This window comes from Mustela nivalis (genome assembly GCF_964662115.1).
Source record: "Mustela nivalis genome assembly, chromosome: 2".
Classification (NCBI taxonomy): Eukaryota; Metazoa; Chordata; class Mammalia; order Carnivora; family Mustelidae; genus Mustela; species Mustela nivalis.
In genome coordinates this window covers 147,884,567-147,905,059 of record NC_139021.1, presented here as the reverse complement: position 1 = coordinate 147,905,059, position 20,493 = coordinate 147,884,567, and the positions used below count along the sequence as shown (strand labels likewise).

The 20,493-nt window shown below is 38.9% G+C and overlaps 2 protein-coding genes across 5 annotated transcripts in view; one reads left to right on the top strand and one right to left on the bottom strand.

Annotated features, from left to right (window-relative positions):
• The window catches only part of LOC309857253 (mitochondrial import inner membrane translocase subunit Tim23), a 31,347-nt gene extending 20,523 nt beyond the window's left edge, over positions 1-10,824 (bottom strand). Inside the window, exons 1-2 of the mRNA XM_082718835.1 lie at positions 10,578-10,824; positions 8,247-8,305 (exon numbers count right to left, since the gene is read on the bottom strand). Coding sequence (XP_082574961.1) covers positions 8,247-8,305; positions 10,578-10,683 — 165 coding nt within the window. The 5' untranslated portion in view covers positions 10,684-10,824. The remainder of the gene's footprint in view (positions 1-8,246; positions 8,306-10,577) is intronic.
• Positions 10,825-10,882: 58 nt separating this feature from the next.
• PARG (poly(ADP-ribose) glycohydrolase) overlaps positions 10,883-20,493 on the top strand; it is a 123,963-nt gene continuing 114,352 nt past the window's right edge. Inside the window, exons 1-3 of one of the 4 annotated variants that reach the window (XM_082718696.1) lie at positions 10,883-10,949; positions 18,147-18,213; positions 18,820-19,806. In XM_082718696.1, coding sequence (XP_082574822.1) covers positions 18,176-18,213; positions 18,820-19,806 — 1,025 coding nt within the window. In that variant the 5' untranslated portion in view covers positions 10,883-10,949; positions 18,147-18,175. Of the gene's footprint in view, positions 11,381-18,146; positions 18,214-18,819; positions 19,807-20,493 lie in introns of all 4 variants that reach the window. The other 3 variants (XM_082718693.1, XM_082718694.1, XM_082718695.1) reach the window with 3 other exon arrangements.

Genomic DNA, 20,493 nt, shown 5'->3' with positions numbered 1-20,493 from the left:
AATGGATCCCAGGACCCTGGGATCATGACCTGAGCTGAAGGCAGATGCTTAACTGAATGAACCACCCAAGAGCTCCTTAAATGTACTGCTTCACGTAAAAAAAATTTGCAAAGACTTTTTTGAGGGAGGGGACACTGGACAAATTACATTAATCCTGGGAGAAAATGAAAAGGCTTTTGGCTTTCTATAAAAATGTGATTAATAGCTTTTTATGTTATGAAAAAAACTTCTGCAAGCCAAATTTGAACTGCAAGAAATAAGCACTTAACAGGTTGCTCTTGAAGTAAAGATAACACATGGATGTAGGGAAGATACACTGAAACGTTCTTGTGCTGAGGACACAGTGTAATAATCACCAGTACCACTGTTTGCCACACAGAAGAGAAATGCATCCAAGGATGGGAACCACTGTACCTGATAAAATAGTCGGAAGGCCAAGATTATGTGAAATATTTATATTTCAACTGGAGATACTGGATGTTAGAAATATTCAAATTCATCTTGTTTTTATATTGGATGTTCATCTGGCCTAAAAAGCGGAAGATTATCTACCAAATGTAATTTTTAATTTATCAGTGACGATGCAAAGGTGGGGACAACACAAAGCAGTAGTAAGAGAAACCACAAATAGTGCCTCAGATTAAAGTTGTTGACAAAAACTAGTAGATGGTGAGTACACCTGTAGTACTTAAGATGTCTCTGTACTTCAGAAGTATGGAAAACTGTTCCATAAAATTCAGTTTTAACTAAGGTAACCTTTAAATTTAGGCTTTCCATAGTTTTTATGAGATGAGAAAAACTTTTCAATTCTGAAACCCCTTTGCATTTGAATGGAAAAGGTCACTACAAATGTTTGTGATTAAGCAAGAATCCCAAGCCCCACCTAGCACTGCAGAGTCACAGTGTTATGTATTTATTTATTTATTTTTAAAAATTAGCATATAATGTATTATTAGCCCCAAGGGTACAGGTCTGTGAATTGCCAGGTTATACACTTCACAGCATTCACCATATTTTTAAATGGAGCTACAGTACAACCTTTAAGCCTACATTCAACATTGAAGCAAAACACGTGACTAGTTTTGAAATTTTGAGTAAAATACTGAGAGAGATACTCTTGAAATAAAATCAATAAACATACACTACAGATATTTGACAAACATTTCCTGCAAAAACAAATAAGTCTTAAGTCCCAAATCAACTTGCTTCTATTGATACACACTGAACAAGAAATGCAGCCAATTACTGTCAGTGATTCAACTTGAAACAAAAAGTCCCAACCACTACTCTTAAAAAACCACCCCAAAACCCATCCTATTTACTAATATGTAATTCAAATACTATATTATTCACCTATTTAAAGTGTATAATTCAATGGTTCAGTATTATACAACAAAGACTACCATCTTTAGAGCATTTTCACTATCCCAAAAAGAACCCCATACCTGTTAGCAGTCATTCCCCATTTCTCCCCTACCCTGGGCAGCTACTAATCAGTCTGCTTTCTGTCTCTTTGTATTTGCCAATTCTGGACATTTCATGTACATAGAATCATACAATATACGGTCTTTTATGACTGGTTTCTTTCATGTAATAAGTTTACAGGGCTCAACCATGTTCCATCCAGCATGTATCATCACTTCTTCCTTTTTTCCTGCTAAATATCTCATTGCATGGAGATGCCACATTTTGTTTATTTTTAAGTTGACAGACATTTGGGTTGTGTCTACCTCCTTGCTATTCAGAATAAACCTGTTAAGAGCATTCGTGCACAACCTCTTGTGTGGACATATGTTTCCAATTCTCTTGGATATATATCTGAGTAGATTACTGGGTCATATGGTAACTCTATTTTTCATATTTTGAGAAACTGTCCAATTCTTTTGGGTATAAATCTATTGAGGAGAATTAGTGGGTCAAATGGTAACTCTATTTTTAATATTTTGAGAAATTATCAGACTGTTTTCAAAGCAGCTGTTTCAATTTACATTTCCACCAGCAGAGCATGAAGGTCCAATTTCTCCATATCCTCACCAACATCAGTTATTGCATGTTTTTGATAATACCTATAGCAGTGGTAAAAGAGTATCTCATGTCAGTTTTGTGATTTGCATTTCCCTAGTAAGTGACATTAAATATCTTTTATGACTATTGAACATTTCTATATCTTTTTAGGGAAACATATACTCAAATCCTCTACTCTTTTTTATTTTTAATTTTTAAAGATTTTATTTATTTATTTGTCAGAAAGAGAGAGAGAACACAAGCAGGGGGAGTGGAAGACAGAGGGAGAGGCAGGGTCCTTGCTGAGCAAGGAGCCTGATGCAGCACTTGATCCCAAGACCCTGGGATCATGACCTGAGCTGAAGGCAGATGCTTAAGCTTAACTGACGGAGCCACCCAGGCATCCCTAAAGCTATAAATTATTGACATTAACAACTGAGAGGAGGAGTACACACCTGTTAAAGAGGAAGTGTTTTTGCATGTTATGGAAGTTAAACTGGTAAAAATTAGGTTTATAATATAATAAACCTATATAATATATGATATATATTATATACATATAATATATAATAAAAACTAGATTTATAATTTTACGATGTTAAATTTTAGGATGTTAAATCCCCCAGTAACTAAAAGGAATATAACTACAGAACATACACAAAAGAAAATGAGAAAGATTTAAACATTTCACTGCAAAAAATAAATCAACTAAACACAAAAGACAGTAATTCAAGAAACGAAGGACAAAAAAGCTAGAAGACATATAAAAAACAAACAGCAAAATGATAGAAATCCCTTCTTATCAGTAATCATTTTAAGTATAAGTGGATCAAACTCTCTAACCAAAAGACATTAAGACTGGCACAATAGATAAAATACCAGGATCCAACTACACTGGGGGTTACTTTCATTCCAAAGACACAAAAAGATTCAAACTGAAGTGATAAAGATATTCTATGCAAATAAAATCCAAGACAGCAGGATGGCCATACTAATTTCAGAAAATATAGACTTTAAATAAATGAAAGGTTACAAAGAAAGAGAATATTAATAAAAGGTCCAATACAACAAAAAGATTCAATTATAAACATTTATACACCTAATAACAGGCCACTAAAATATATTAAACAGTCAAATGAAAGGGAGAAATAGAAATTTCTACAGTAATAATTGGAGACTTCAATACTCTATTCTCAATAATAATAATAATCATAACCAAACAGAAAATAAGGAAATATGAGCACTTAACAGCATAAATCAAAGAACAAACAGATCTAACAAACATCTACAAAAAAACACTCTACCTATCAATAATATAATAGCACAGACATTTTCCTCAGTGTATGTGGGACATTTTCCAGGACAGATAATATATTAGGACACAAATTAAGTCTCAATGGATTTTAAAATATACTATACAGACTATCTTCTCCAACCACAATAGTATACATTAGAAATCAGTAATAGAAATAAAATTAAAAATTCACAAATTCATGGAAATTAAATAATACACCCATAAACCACCAACAGATCAAAGAAGAAATCATAAGGGAAATTAGAAAATACTTAAGAGATCAATAAAAAAGAAAACACAACATATCAAAACTTATGAGATCCAGTGAAAGTAGTGCTAAGGGGAAAATTCAGAGCTATAAATGCTTATTAAAAATATCAGAAAGATCTCAAATATACAACCTAACTTTGCAACTTAAGGAAACTTGAGGAACTAGAAAAAGAAATGAGAGAGTACTATAAAAAAACTGCATGCCAACAAATTGGATAACCTTGATGAAATATACAAATTCCTAGAGACATAAAACTCACCAAGAAACAGGAAATCCGAACAGGCCTAGAATTAGTGAGAAGTGTGAAATCAAGAATAAAAAATGTCACACCAGGGACACCAGTGTGGCTCAGTTGGTTAAGGGTCCAACTTTTGATTTCAGCTCAGGTCATGATCTCAGGGTTGTGAGATATAGCCCAACATCGGGCTCTGAGCTAGGCATGGAGCCTGCTAAAATTTCTCTTTCTCCTTCTCCCTCTGCCCCTGCCCCCTTTAACTCCATGTTCTCTCTCTAACACAAAACACAAGTCACAACCAAGAAAAGCCCTGGACCTAATGACTTCACTCGTGAAATCTATCCAACATTTAATGAAGAACTAATGCCAATTCTTTTCAAACTTTTCCAAAAAAATTGAAGTGGAAGTAATATTTGGTATAAGGCCAAGATTACCCTCATACCAAAGCCAGACAAAGACACTACAAGAAAACTACAGACCAATATCCCCTATGAACACTGACGCAAAATCCTCAACAAAATACTAGGAAAACAAACTCAGCAGCATATTAAAAGGATTACACACCATGACCAAGTGGGACTTATTTATGTAATGCAGGGTGGCCCAATATATTAAAACTGATCAACATAATACACCACATTAAAAGAAAGGGGGGAAAAAAACCCACGATCACCTCAACTACTGCAAAAAAAAGCATTTCACAAAATCCAACATACTTTTAAGGTAAGAAGAATTCAACAAACTAGGAATAGAAGGAAACTACCTCAACATAATAAAAGCCACATATGAAAATCCCACACTGAACATTATATTAAAAGGTAAAAGATAAAAGTTTTCCCTCCAAAATCAGAAAAATGTAAGGATACCCATTTCTGCCACTCTTCTTTCGACATAGCACGAATCCCCTGATATCTATAAGTAGAATATTCCTATGAAACCTCCTGTAAGTCAAAATGTCATAAAGCAAAGAAGCAATTATCATCAACTTACATGGAAAAATGTTTTGAGTACTCCTAGACCCAAAATAAAACCTCTCTCAGTGTTTTCTGATACCTCAGAACACAGCTTGCTATCAAACACACAAAATAAATCAAGATAAAGCACAGATGCTCACAGATAAGTTGCGATGGCTTGATGCTGAGATGCTGAGTGCAGATGCCCAGGAAGGAGCTCGATGGTGCCACTATAACAGCTCACTGCAAAACAAATGCTGAATGCTATTTTTGCTTTTTTGGCAAAAGCAAAAATTCTCTTCTGATTTCTTCTGTTCAGCGTAAACAGGTACTACATACACACCTACATAATATAGATCTCTCATGAAGGTAAAATGGAACAATGAGAGCTTTGAAAAAGCAGGGGATATTTGTATTAGATGTTCTAGCTACAGCAATTAGGGAAGAAGAAATAAAAGGTATCCAAATTGAAAAGGAAGAAGCTAAATTTTCTTTGTTTGCAGATAAAACAATCTTATATGTAGAAAATCCTACATATTGCACAAGGAAACCTATTAGATCTAATAAACAAATTCAGCAAAGTAGCAGAATACAAAGTCAACACAAAAAATTAAAAGGATTTCCATATGCTAGTGATGGACAATTTGAAAAGAAATTAAAAAAAGCAATTCCACTTATAATAGCATCAAAAAGAATAGGGGTGCCTGGGTCACTCAGTTGGTTAAGTGTCTGCCTTCAGCTCAGTTCATGATCCCAGGATCCTGGGATCAAGCCCCAAAATGGGCTCCTTGCTCCACAGGGAGCCTGCTTCTCCCTCTTCCTCTTCCTACTGCTCCCCAGGTTGTGCTCTCCCTCTCATCCCCTCCCCCTCTGTTAAATAAAGAAATAAAAAAACACATCTTTAAGTTAAAAAAGAATAATACTTAGGAATGAACTTAACTGATGAGGTCAAAGTCCCACACAATGAAAACCATAAAATGCAAACAAAGAAGAAAGGGAAACATAACCCATGTGTGTGGGTTGGAAGACTTAATACTGTTAAGATATCAATACCATCTGGGACGCCTGGGTGGCTCAGTTGGTTAAGCAGCTGCCTTCAGCTCAGGTCATGATCCCAGCGTCCTGGGATCGAGTCCCACATCGGGCTCCTTGCTCAGCAGGGAGCCTGCTTCTCCCCCTGCCTCTGCCTGCCATTCTGTCTGCCTGTGCTCGCTCTCTCCCCCCCCCTCTCTCTGATAAATAAATAAAATCTTAAAAAAAAAAAAAAAAGATATCAATACCATCCAAAAGAATCTACAGATTCAATGTAATCCCTATCAAAATACCATGTTTTTGCAAATGGAAAAAATCTATCCTCTAATTAATATGGTATCTCAATGAGACCCAAGCAGCCAAAACAATCTTGAAAAAGAACAATAATCGGGATGCTTAGGTGACTCAGTTGGTTAAGTGTCTGCTTTTGGCTCAGGTCATGATCCCAGGGTCCTGGGAATGAGTCCCACATCAGGCTCCTCACTCAGCGGGGAGCTTGCTTCTCCCTCTACCTGCTGCTCCTTCTGCTTGTGCTCTCTCTCTGACAAATAAATTTTAAAAAAAAAGAAAGAAAGAAAGAAAGAAAGAGAACAATAATCACATTTCCTGATTTTAAAACTTACTACAAGGATACTGTAATCAAAAGAGTGTGATACTGACAAAGACAGACAAATAGACCAATGAAACAGAATAGTGAACCTGGAAATAAACCCTCACATATAGTCAAATGATTCTGAACAAGATTGCCAAGACCATTCCATGAGGGAAAAACTCTTAACAAATGAGGCTCTGAAAACCAGATATCCACATGAACAAGTAAAGTTGGATCCTTACCTAACACCTAATAAACAAAAAATTAAACACCTAATATAAAAATTGAATGGATCTAAATATAAGACCTAAAATCAAAAAACTCTTAGAAGAAAACATGGGAGAAGAGCATGACACTGGATTTGACAATGACTTCTTGTTTTTGACACCAAAGCACAGGCAACAACAACAAAAAGAAAAATAGGGGGCTCCTAGGTGGCTCAGTGGGTAAAGCCTCTGCCTTTGGCTCAGGTCACAATCTCAGGGTCCTGGAAATGAGCCCCACATTGGGCTCTCTGCTCGGTGGGAAGCCTGCTTCCCCTCCTCTCTCTGCCTACTTGTGATCTCTCTCCCTCTGTCAAATGAAAAAATAAAATCTTAAAAAAAGAAAAATAAGAACTGGCCTTTGTGAAAATTTAAAAATACTGTGACTCAAAAGATAGTAATCAGCATAGTAAAAAGGCAACCCACAGGATGTGAGAAAATATTTGCAAATCATGTTACCTGTTCAGGGGTTAATATTCAGAATATATAGAGAACTTAAATTCAACAAAAAATAAAGACTCAATTCAAAAATAAGCATTTCTCCAAAGGTATGGCAATGGGCATAAAATGCGCAAAAATCATTATGAAAAGGTGTTCAACATCACTAATCATTAGGGTCATGTAACTCAAAACTACAAGGAGCACCACCTCATACTCATTAGAATAGCTAAATCAAAAAACTGCAGAAAATAACAACTGTTGGTGAGGATGTAGAGAAATTGCAAACCTTGTGCAGTTCTTGGGAATGTAAAATGGTATAGTGCTACAGAACACAGTATGGCATTCCTCAGATAAATAATAATAAAATTTCCATTAAGATCCAGTAATTTCACTTCTGAATATATAACTGAAATTAAAAAAAGGTTCAGGAAGAGACATTTGTACACTAATGTGCAGAGCAACACTACCCCCAATAGCTAAAATATGAAAGCAATCCAAGCGTCCAGGGACAGATGGAAAAGCAGAATGGAATATTATTCAATATAATATTAGTCAGCCTGAAAGGAAGGAAATTCTGACACATGCTAAAGCATAAGTGAAACTTGAGAATATTATGTTAAATGAAATAAGCCAATCACAAAAAGACAGATACTATAATTCTATTTATTTGAGGTACTTAAGAGTATCAAAACCAGAAACAAAAAGCAAAACAGTGGTTGCCATGGGATAGGTGGGTGGAATGAAGTTATTTTTCAATGGGTATAGTTTGTTTTACAGGATGAAAAGAGTTACAGATATGGCAGGTGGTAATTGTTGCACAATATTATAAACATAGTTAATACTACTTGACAGTACACTTAAAAATGGGTAAGATAGTAAATTTAATGTTAGTACATTTCACAATTTAAATGGTAAAGGGGAACACCTCAAACCCCAAAAACCCTTTAAAGGGAATTAGTTAATTAGTAACAGAGAGATAAAAGTCAAATCCTGGAGTTTCTGAGAAAAGAAAAAGAAAAAGAAAAGAAAAGAAAAAGGAGTTGATGCCTCTAGAAATATGTATCACAGATCTAGTTAGCATAAGAACCTGGATTTTTTTTTAAAGCAGTAAGATAAATCACCAAACTAATAAATTCATAAAAGGACTAGTCTTAATTTTACCTGAACGAGATATCGTGGATCCACATTTAAATACGGAGACAGAGGATTCATACCAGTCACTAGAGAGAAAACATCACATTGCAATGAAATTTTAAAAAGTTATTTCATTCAGTGTTAATTACTCTGTTCCGGATGTTTTTCAATTTTGATATACAGGCTTACTGAATATGAAATTTTCTCCTTTTCTCCTTATCCTGTCTGGCAGTTTGTGGCTGTCTCCTCCTGAGGTCCTGAATTTCAAACCAAGTCCTGCACTAGTGGCTCAGGCTCTCATACCAAGAAGATATTGGCAATAATGTGCATCAAATAATCAAAGTAGCAGGAAGCATAGCCAAAGTCAGTTATAAAGCTAATTTCCTCTACTTTGCTACAAGGATGCTTGACATCTATACAAATTGCAAAATAAGACTGACAATAGACAAGTGAATTTCATGGGAAAACCAGTGCTTGGGTTATGAGTTATCTATAAATATTTTAAGGCCGTTCCTTCAAATCTTAGTATTGACAGTTGCTGACAAAGGTGAGTTGCTGTGGCAGTGTAGAACATTCTTGGGTCATCACCACAGGAATGGGAGTCAGGACAAAAGAAAATGGAAACTCTCAGAGAGCCAGACTTGACTCCCACTAACTTTGACAATGGGAAAAAAATCTATCAAGGAATATCAACTTTCTCATATTCTGAATTTAATCCTTGAATCCTTTGGATGTTCACAAATCTAAGAAATACCCAGGACTCCAGTCCTTTCATCAACTGAAAGTCCTATTAATTCTATATTCAATATTCATCTTGAACTATTACTTACCACCATCCTTACTGCTACCATCTTAGTCCAACCATTACATCTCACCTAGACTACAGTAATAATCTCCTACCTAAATGAACTCCTTAATCTGCTCTAGTCCCTTCAATTCACTTCCTATATAGTAACTCAAGTGACTTTTTTTAAGGAAAAGGAAATCAGCCTTAATGGCTTCCATTCGCAATTTTAATCAAATCCAAACTCCTTACCATGGCTTATAAAACAATGCATTAATGGCATTACTTGCTCTCCTGATCTCATTATCTCCTACTGCTCCAACTCGCTCTCAACTTTGTAGACACACTGGCCCATCAGATGTTCTTTAAACATGTCAGGTCTGTCCCCCCTCATCCCAGGGCACTTGGACTAATCATTTTCCCTTGTGTACCTCCATGTGCCTATGCGCCCCCACATTTGTATTGTATTCAAGTCACAGGTCAAATGTAAACACCCTCTGGTTGCTTTCCCAGACCTATTTATTCTAAAACAATGACCTGCTCCCATCCCCTGATCCTGTTTTGATGCCTTTACATACACTTATTCACTGAAATGTGTTTGTGTTACTTGGCACACTAGGATGTAAACTCCATGAAAGCAGCAATCATCTCTTTTGATCACTGGTAGTCCTGCACCCAGAAAAGTCGTTGGCCCATTCCAGGTGTTCAGTGAATGGTGGTCACCCTCGACCTCTCAATTTACCTTCAAACCTTAATCAAATTAATGTAACAATGCTTTGTCTTATTAAGGCAGTGCCCTTTGTGCTCCAAAACTCAGACCTTGGAAGGCTTATTATATGTAAAATGTGTTCCAGATTCAGTTTTGACATAAGTGACACTAGGACTCTTTGCTCTTGACCAAAGAAGACCTGGAGAAGTAGAACAAGTTATATTCATCCAGCTGAATACCCACAAAGTCCCAAACATCTGGACGACATTCACAGGATTGAGAGGGCACAGACAGGTAGTATTCATATTTCTGCACTTTTGGCCTTGCGTATTTCGTTTCCTAAAATTCTTACCTGGCTTCTTTTTTCAAGTCCATAAATGGCCTATAAAGTGCAGTTCACTTCTTGGCTCCTCCCCCGGCCCGACTCAGATTTCTTTCTTGCCTACATTTAATATTAAATGTTCTGCCCTGAAGGCTATATCGCAGTTTCGAAACACTTAGAGCTTAAAAGTTATTTATAGCCTATTTGGAATGTATTTACTTGCAGAGGTAGGCTCTTCTCTTAATCTAGAGTCAAACACACAGCTCAAAGCACAAGAAATGTGTGGTAGGAAAGATAAGGCACCACACTCCTCTATAAAGGGAAGAAAACACGCAGCATCCCGCGTCCACGTCACCCGGACAGAACTTCTCGGGGATCCATGGCTCCAAAGACTCGAGCGGCAGCGCCAACACCCTAACCCCATCACTGGTACTGAAGATTGTAAAAGCCAGCCGAAAAAAACCCCACAGTAAACACACTGTATGTCTGGCGGGGTCGCCAAGAACCACTGAGAAATGTTCACAAGGTAGGCCTGATACTTACGCGGGACGCCGGCCAAATCCGCGTGCGAGTAACCTGCCCCGCCGGCTCCAAAAAAGCCGGCCAACCCCCCTGTGGTTTTGTTCCCGCTTCCCCCGCCGCTCTCCATGGTGTCGCAGCAAACTGCTCGTCTGCTTCTCACCGCCGCCTCAGGCCAGGTTCGTCTGTTCTGCCGTTGCTCCCCAGAAACAGCGGGGAGACCCGCGTTCCCACCGCCTCCTTCACACGGTGACCTTCCGGGAGCCGGTACCCGCTAATCCTTATACTTCCGTTTTGCGACATTATACGTCCCGGAAAACGGAAGCGCCTGACGGCAGCCTTCCGGTGGTGGGAAAGTGAACCAAGCCAGAATCAAAGCGGCGCATTCTGAGGCAGGTGGGGGTGCCTGTGGAAGAGGGAAGGCAGGCGACTGGCTAGGGCTTGGCTCGGGAGGCCGGCGGAGCAGCAACTGCAGAGAGAGGCAGCGGCAAAGAGGGAATGGTGCCGGGAGGCGCCGAGGAGGAGGCGCAGTCCGTCCCTCTCAGGGTTAGTGAATGAGGCTCTCCGCCCGGGCCGGCCCGGGGACTCTGCGCTGCGGGTCCCAAGCATGAGTGCGGGCCCCGGTTGTGAGCCCTGCACCAAGCGACCCCGCTGGGGCGCCGCTGCAACTTCTCCGCCGGCCGCCTCGGACGCCCGGAGCTTCCCCAGCAGGCAGAGGCGCGTCCTCGATTCCAAGGACGCTCCCGTGCAGTTCAGGGTCCCACCGTCCTCGTCAGGCTGCGTCCCGGGGCGGGCGGTACCGCACAGAGGCAGCTCCACCTCGCTTGGTACGTGGGGAAATAAAGATCTTTGTCCTTCGCTTTGGCCCGAACCTTTCGGTCTCTGTCTGGGGACCCAGGGACTCCAGTCACCCCTTTCTGGTGTCTTATGTGCACCACTCTGAGGCCCTCTTGCTGAACCAATGAGGTCGCTAGTAGGGGAATGTGGCCGAATTTTCTCCTTTGGGATTGGTGGTGTGAGAAACCCGGGTGAGCAGTCACTCTCAGGGGGGAAAATGACAGTAGACTCCACCTGTTTGCTTTCTCGGGTTTGACTGAGAAATTGCATTAGTTGTTAAGAAAGTCTAATTGTGTATGTGAAGCTCCAGCCTTTAGATGGAAAAAAGGTACAAAGAAGGTCACAACTTCTTTTGGTTCAGATTTTATATGGGGTGGTGGTGGTGCAGAGCTGTTAGTATTAGCTGGCATTGCGCTTGTTTCTGGAATACAGGATTGAACAAGTGTAACTTGGGCACTGTCTTTAGATCCTAAAATCTATCAGGAGAGATAAACAATTACAAAGTCCACAGGCTGACAGGTGAGAGACATACATCGTTATGGTAGGAGTCAGGAATCTTAATCCACTCTGTGGGATCAGAGATAATCTCCCAGAAGATGAGGTGCCTATTCTGAGGGCTAAAAAAGAATGAAGAGTTAGCTAGAAAAGAGGAAGTAAGGAAATGTTCCTGAAGTTCAACTGGTGCATACCGTCAACAGAGTAAAGAGAGATGGAGCTGCAGGAAGGTAGGAAAGGATCAGATCATACTGGGAAATAATAGGCAGTCCTGAGGGTTTTGAACTTTACCTCTAAGGGCAGTGAGAAGCTTTTAATGCGTTTTCAGTAGGGAAGCAACTAAGTATGTGTATGCACCCACATCTTTTTTTTTTTTTAAAGGTCTCTGGCTGGTGTGTAGAAAATGAAGAATGGATTGAAAGAGAGAAGTAGTACAGGCCCAAGACTAAAGAAGTTAGTCTAGGAGATAATGATGGTTTATACTTGGTTGTGTACAGTAGAGAGGGAGAGAAGTGAATGGAATCAGAGAATGGGATCTGTGGGTTTGTACCTCTTAATCTGTACTGGAAATAAAGATTTGGGGATTCTTGGCATAAACGTGATAATTGATGCTTTGGACATAGATTCGATCATATAAAGCATATAGAGAAAATAAAGGTGACCTAGGAAAGAAACTTTAGGAACACCATCATTTAAGAGTAGACTGAAGAGAAGCAGCCAGAAGAGTAGAGTGAAAGCCTGACTTTTGTTGTGTCATGCAGGAAAGAACATTTCAAAAAGGATGCAGTTGTCAACAGTGTAGAAGGCTAGCCAGAGGTCCGTCTTTGGGTGACTGGTGTAAACTTAGTTCTCTCAGGACTTAGAGGCAGTGGGGAGTAGATCTCAACTATAAATTGAAGGATGAGCAGGACTTGCTGTATAGATCAAGGAGAGAAAGAAATACGCAGAGGGAATGGTATGTGCAAAGGTGGTAGGACTGGAGCATAAAATGACAGGAGTGACAGGACTTAAGGCCAAGAAGAAGGACAGAACTTACTATGGACAAATTCTAGTGCCATTTCAAGGAATTTGGACTTTATTCTCTAGTTAGTAGGAAGCCACTGAAAGCTTTTAAAGAGAGAGATAACATTTGGTTAATATTTTGGAAAAGATGGTTTAGTGGCCTTTGGACTTCTCTACCTATAGTCCACTGTATAAATTCAGCCACTACACAGAGCTAGAAATCTTTGAACTGGGTAAATATGCCATATTTATTACAAACATGTTTCGTGAAATAATGCCTATTATGTAGGACGCATTCTCACGTTGTTTGTATTTCACTATAAAAAGTTAGTCTTTTAAATATTACTCAGCCATCAGAAAGAATGAAATCTTTTCTTTTGCAATGCTGTCAGATGGAGCTAGAGTGTATTATAAGAGAAAGACAAATGCCATATGATTCCACTCACAAGTGGAAGAAACAAAACATGAACCTAAAGGGTAAGGAGTAAAAAAGGCGGGGGAGGCAAATCATAAGAGACTTTTTGAAAAGATTTTATCTGTTTATTTGAGAGCATGAGCAGGGATTGTGGGTGCTTAGGGAGAGGGAGAGGCAAACTCCCCCCTGATCAGGGAGCCAGACATGGGGCTCAGTCCCGGCAATCTGGGATCATGACCTGAGTGGAAGGCAGACGCATAACCGACGGAGCCACCCAGGCGTCCCAGAAGACTCTCAGAGAACAAACTGAGGGTTGTTGGGAGGGGAGCTGGGTGGGGAATGGTCTAAATGGGTGTTGAGTATTAAGGAGGGCACTTGTTGGGATGAGCACTGGGTGTTATATGTAAGTGATAAATCACGAAATTCTACTCCTGAAGCCAATATTACACTATATGTTTAACTAACTAGAATTTAAATAAAGACTTTTTTAAAAAGTTAGTCCTTTATGTTAACACTGGTATAGAGATAGCCAAGACTAGACAAGGAGATCAGTTGCAGGAAGTAAATGCAGTTGTCCAAAAAGTACCTATTCTTTTGTTATTGGTGCTGTTTTGAAGATGGAGAGGAAGGAATGGATTTAAGATTTAGGCTGTAGATTTCAGAGAACTTAGTGAAGGAGAGTGGAAGAGAGGGGCGAATGAGAGTGACCTCCAAGTACAGTATCTGACTTCTGCGAGAAGCTAATTTGTGGACCCATTAACTTTATTTGCATATAAAGGTGGAAGAGTTCGTTTCTACTGGAGGAGGGCAGTCAGTCCTTATGGTTGGATCTTATTTTCTGCAGATTTCTGCAGAAGAGGTACCAAGTTAATACTTGGGCTGTACTTCATATGTGTAAATATTTTTGTATACTGGGCACAGGACACAAATTAACAAAATGTGCAAAGTCCAAACAAAAACTGTTGTTTCAAATTTGAAATTCTTTTAGGAACTTAGTATTAAAACTTTTAGTATATAGTTTTCTTAGGAGAATAGGTGAGAAAAGGAAATGGATATTCATTCAACATCTTTAAATATGGTATTATTTACCTCCCTGGGCATATTATATTAGTTGAAATCTGCAGATCTGCATATAGGCAGAACTCAGTGCTACTCTTTTCTGCCTTTTATAACTACCTGGAGTTTGTCTCCCTGCTCCAGGCATGGTCTAAGTGTAGATCAGTGGGGGCGATGGTGGTAGCAGTTGGTGAGGGGGCAAGTAACTGGACCCAGCTTGTCCCCCTTTCTCCATGTCTTTCCTTCAGCCTTAGTGCTGTCAAAAGCATCTTCTGACCTCTTTCCTCATCTCAAAACTCCACTGTCCATTACTTTGGTCTCACCCTACCCGTCCTTCTCATACTTTATCCTGCTTCTACTGGAAGAAGGGGACTTTTTGTGGAGGTGGGTTGTTCCTTTGAAATGCAGGTTAGTTTCAAAGCTGTTGTGTACTTCAAAGTGAAGTGAAGTACTAGTAAGTGACTGAGCAAGGATCTCAGTCCAAGATCTTGTTTGACTTCAGATCTTGTATCTTTTTCATCACCTACCACTGCCCTCCTTTTTGTTTGCTGTGATTAGTCCTAGTAAAAAGACAGAAGTTACCAGATAATGTGGAAAGCATAATTTTATCCTCAATTCAGGAATTAAGGGGTAAAATTCTGAAGCAGTCCTGTGGCATGTTGCAAAAGAAACCTTTGAAAGCCAAGAAGTAGTGGCAATGGAAAGAAGTAGGACTCTCAGAAGGACTGAGGAGTATCTTATTATCAGGAAATACTGGTTCCGCAGCTCCTGCTCCTCCTTTATCCTTTTCACAGGCTTCAGGAATTATAGTAGGAAACTTGAAGCTGAAGAGAGGACATTCTCAGTATCAGACCTGCAGGAAAACACTTCATAGTTTTTGTTTTTGTTTTTGTTTTTTTAAGCTTTTATTTATTAATTTGACAGAGAGAAATCACAAGTACACGGAGAGGCAGCCAGAGAGAGAGAGAGAGATAGGGAAGCAGGCTCCCTGCTGAGCAGAGAGCCTGATGCGGGACTCGATCCCAGGACCCTGAGATTATGACCTGAGCCAAAGGCAGCAGCTTAACCCACTGAGCCACCCAGGCGCCCCACTTCATAGTTTTTTATGAAATAATGTTGGATGCAGTCTTTCAATTCTGTAGACATGCCCTCATAGTGCTAGGCATACCATTTAATCCTTATATTTATGGAGAAAGGTGTTTTAAACTCCACACTGGCACAAAACGTGAATTTTTGGCTCCTTGCTAGTTTGTGATTTGAGGATTTTCTACACTTGTGTTTGATGTAATGAAATTAAATGGATGGAGAAAGATGAAACTACAGAAGAAGTCTTGGAATCAAGTGGTTCATCCTTTTCTGATTGAAGCTATTTTTTTTCTTGAAGCCTGATTTTCTGTAGAAGTACTAACTTAGTAAATTCACAGAAATGTGGTGTTTAATAAGAAAATCGAATATAATTACTTTGTTGTGATAGAAACTTTTTAAAATGCTAATCAAAGATTTTTACTGGTTGGAATGTTAGTATTTTTTGTAAGGCATGTAAGGAATGAATTATATGGGACTCAAATACAGTGATAAAGCTGTTGATTTTCATGTGTTTGGGACAGCATCTGTTATGAGATTTGTTATGCTCATGTTATAGTGTTTGAGGAGAGACATAAGCAAATAAGAATGAGTCTGTGTCTTAAGGGGCTCAGATTCTTACATTGCAGTTTGGGGAATAGTTGAGAATATTTATCATCTTATACTTTCTTATACTAAGGTATTATATACATTTAATCCATAGGCAATGCAGTTAATTTTGAAAGCATGCTTATTTTTAATGCTTATGTAAATTGTGGTTTGCATTTATTTATGTTGTATCTTCCTCTACTGAGCCATAAATTCTACTTTGCTATTGTCTGCTGGTCATTTCTATCTGTTTATTTCTGGCATCTCAATTTTAGTATGTTCACAATTGATGTAATCATATTTTCCCCAAAATCCAGTTGTCTTTTTCTTTCTTTTTTTAAATTAAAGGGGCAGGGATATAGACTGCATGCCTTACAGGGAAGAGTGGCAAAGCCCCCCCCCTTTTTTTTTAGATTTTATTTATTTATTTGTCAGAGAGAGTGCACAAGCAGGGGGTAGGGGGGCAGCAGGCAGAGGGAGAAGCAAAGCTCCCCACTGAGTAAGGAGCAGGACTCCATCGCAGGACCTTGGGATCATGACCTGAGCCAAAAGCAGACGCTTAAATTGATTGAGCCACCCAGGAGTCCTGGAGAAGCAGTCTTCCTGCTGAGCAGGGAGCCCCACATGAGGCTTGATCCCAGGACCCTGGGATCATGACCTGAGCCAAAGACAAATGCTCAACTGACTGAGCCACCCAGGTGTCCCTCCAGTTGTCTTATAGTCTACATTTTAACTTAATGCTGTAACCATCTTTCAAGTCTATAAGACTTAAAGCTTAGTATCACTTTTAACTTAAATCATTGTGAAATCTGTGATGATTCATTTCTCAACTTTTATTCTCTCTTCTCACAATGACTAGTTTTGGTTCTTCGCCATTAGTTCTCCAACCTAGCTAATGATCATCAGAGTCACTTTTTGAAAAAAAATACAGAGTCCAGCTTCCCTCCTGACTCCATCATCATACAAAGAGTGATTCAGTAGGTCTGGGGCCTGGTCCCAGGATCCATTAATTACCAGTCCCTGATGATTCAGAAGGTTTGGGAGGTACTGACCTAGACCAATAGCTTCATTGCTACCAATAGGCTCTTCCTTCTGGCTCCTTTAGATTTGCCCTCAAGGATATGTATCGTGCATGACTGGGCACCTCCGAGATTTGAGTTTCGAAATTATAGCTCTGAGTATATGCTTTTTTTAAAAAAAAAAGAAAGGATTTTATTTCTTTATTTGACAGAGAGGGTGAAAGAGCACGAGCAGGGGGAACAGTAGAGGGAAAAGCAGGCTCCCTGCTGAGCAGGGAGGCTGGTAGGACCCTGGGTCAGGACCGAAGTTGAAGACCGACAGTTAACCATCTGGGCTACCCAGGTGCCCCCATTTTTATCTGTTTTTGTGGGTCATTTAGGAACCTCTCTGATATGGTCCTAATTGACTTTCCAGTCATATTTTCTGTTGCTTTCTTTTTACGTTCTTTATATTTCCCTGGCATTGGTGCCTTTGCTTATGATTTTCCCTTTATGCGAGTATACGTTTATTCTTCAAGGAACAATTCAAGCCCTACTTATCAAATTGTCCCATTTACTCCAGTTCCCTAAAGTAGTTTCTTTGGTGGCCAGAAGCCACCAGAAGTGCACCTTAATTCTTTATCAGGATCTCTTTTAATACTAAAGGTAGTTAAGAACCAACATTTACTGAGCATGTACCAGATTGTGCCTTAAACTTAACACCTTGCATGTGTTATTTAATTTAAACCTTATAATAAGTCCAGGGGAAATACTGTTAATTTGCAATTTTACAAATGAAAAATCTGAAGACAGAAAAATGATCCCTCACAAAGACACATAAGGAATCCAATGGGAGTACCAGGATTTGAATCCAGGTGATTTGATTTCAGAGCCTATACTCTCATTCATTAGGCCCTCCCAGCTCTTTCATAAGCCTTTCTTTCTGCTCAAAGCCAAATGCACTTATATTTATATTTCTGTCTTATCTCCCATTGCTTGAGTGTGGAAGGAATGATTAATCTCTGTTTAAATCACAGAACCTAGCACAGTGCCTTACATGTATAAATGGCGCCATAGGTATTTTATCTTTTTGGTGTGTGTCTTTTCTTTTTTTTACAGTTTTCAAACAAAAGACTATTACCAGTTGGATGGACACTAAAGGAAACAAGACAACTGAATCAGAAAGGTATAGAAACATGCCTATATAGAAGAATATGTGACATGATATATGAATGTTTTATCTTGGTTCATGTCACTTTCTCCTTGCTTTCCCATTTTTTTATCTGTTTATTTATTTACTTTTTCACTTACAAATACTAATTTTTAGAGTCCTTCATGTGCTAGGGTCTATACTTGACATACAGAGATGAAAAAGGAGTGTAGTCTGTGTGTTTAAGATATAGTACACTGGTGGCAGTTGCAAAAACACATGATTATTACATAGTGTGATAAATAGAACAGAAAGGTATAAACAGAGAACAGTGGTGGTTAGCATATAGAACCAAGAATTAGCTTTATCTTTGCAGGAAGGCCTGCCAGGAGGTGAGTGAAGTTTAACATTTAAAGGAATGGCGGGTATTTCCCAGGCATAGAGTTGGGGAAAGGGCGCTTTAGGCATATGTGCAGTCATGGAGTCATGAAAGAGCACGCTCTGTGTTTAGGATATCACCAGTAATTTAATTACTGCTGTGACACGGGGAGTGTGGTTGGACAAGTGATTTTTTATACCATAAATTCTTTTTATTGTATCGTAATTTCTGTTGTCTCATTAGTTCTTTTTATTCTGTTGTAGTTTGCATAGTAAAGAAAACAACAATACAAGAGTAGAATCCATGATGAGTTCTGTACAAAAAGATAACTTTTACCAACATAATGTGGAAAAATTAGAAAATGTTTCTCAGCTAAGTCTTGATAAATCACCTGTTGAGAAAAGTACACAATATTTGAATCAGCATCAGACTGCAGCTATGTGTAAGTGGCAAAATGAAGGGAAGCATACAGAGAGGCTTTTAGAAAGTGAACCTTCGTCAGTAACTCTGGTACCAGAGCGATTCAGTAATGCTAACGTTGATCAGTCATCCCGAAATGATGATCACAGTGACACAGATAGTGAGGGAAGTAGAGATAACCAACAATTTTTGACACCTGTAAAGTTAACAAATAAAAAGCAGACAACAGAAGGTGAACAGGCCAGAGAAGCCAGAAACCACCAGAAGTGCAGCAAGTCTTGCCGTCCTGTAGAAGACTGTGCGGGTTGTCAGCAGGAAGAGGTAGATGTGGTGCCAGAGAGTCCCTTGTCAGATGTCGGCTCTGAGGATGTTGGTACTGAACTGAAAAATGCCAACAAACTGAGTAGACAAGAGAGTAGTTTAGGAAATTCTCCTCCCTTTGAGAAAGAAAGTGAACCTGAGTCACCAATGGACGTGGATAATTCCAAAAATAGCTGTCAGGACTCAGAAGCAGATGAAGAGACAAGTCCAGGTTTTGATGAACAAGAAGATAGCAATTCCTCCCAAACAGCAAGTAAACTTTCAAGGTTCCAAGCAAGAGAAGCCAACACTGAATTGAGGAAACGGTCCTCTTCTAAAGAAGGTGAAATTCGATTACATTTTCAATTTGAAGGAGGAGAGACTCGGAGTGGAATGAATGATTTAAATGCCAGACCACCTGGAAGCAATTCTGGCCTGAATGTAGAATGTAGAAATTCAAAGCAACATGGGAAAAAGGATTCTAAAATCACAGATCATTTCATGAGAATGCCCAAAGCAGAGGACAAAAGGTAATTCTTTTCAACAAGACTATCTCCAATAGTGCAATACCTTTTATAATTTTGCAAGGGGGTTTAACAAAGTTATGGTTTACACTAAAGCGAAGAAATAGTTGTGTTTCCTGTTAATTACTTATGGTAAATTTAAACCTAGATTCAAAAAGACCAAAACAGATAACCAGAAGCAAATGAATATTATTAATGGGAATTTTTTGGTTTCATGATTTTCCTTCTGGAATTTATGGGGATTATCAGAATATAAAAATACTAGGTTGATAGTAGCTTCTGTTTATGTATCAATTTTTCTAAGTTTTTGTATACTACATTTTCTCTAATGCTCTAATGGGTAGGCAGGCGATATTGTATTCACTTCGCTAATGAGAAAACTGAAATTTGAATTAGAGAATTCACTGAAATTTTAACTTGTGGGTGGTAATGCTGGAACTTAAATCAGTCTGTCCGATTATAAAGCTTACAGTTATCCCATATGGAATCTTCAAGCTTGCTCTCCATAATTTCTATGATATTTTCTGTCACATGTGCCACAGTAAGTTCACTTTGTTGAAAATTATTCTAGAAACCTGAGAAGTAGCTGATGCTATAAACCATGACTCATTTGGCAGTGTGCATATTCTTACCTGGTCTTTTTTGGGAAGGTGATTTCCTCTGTTTAGAAATTCTTAACACAGACTTGAAAAT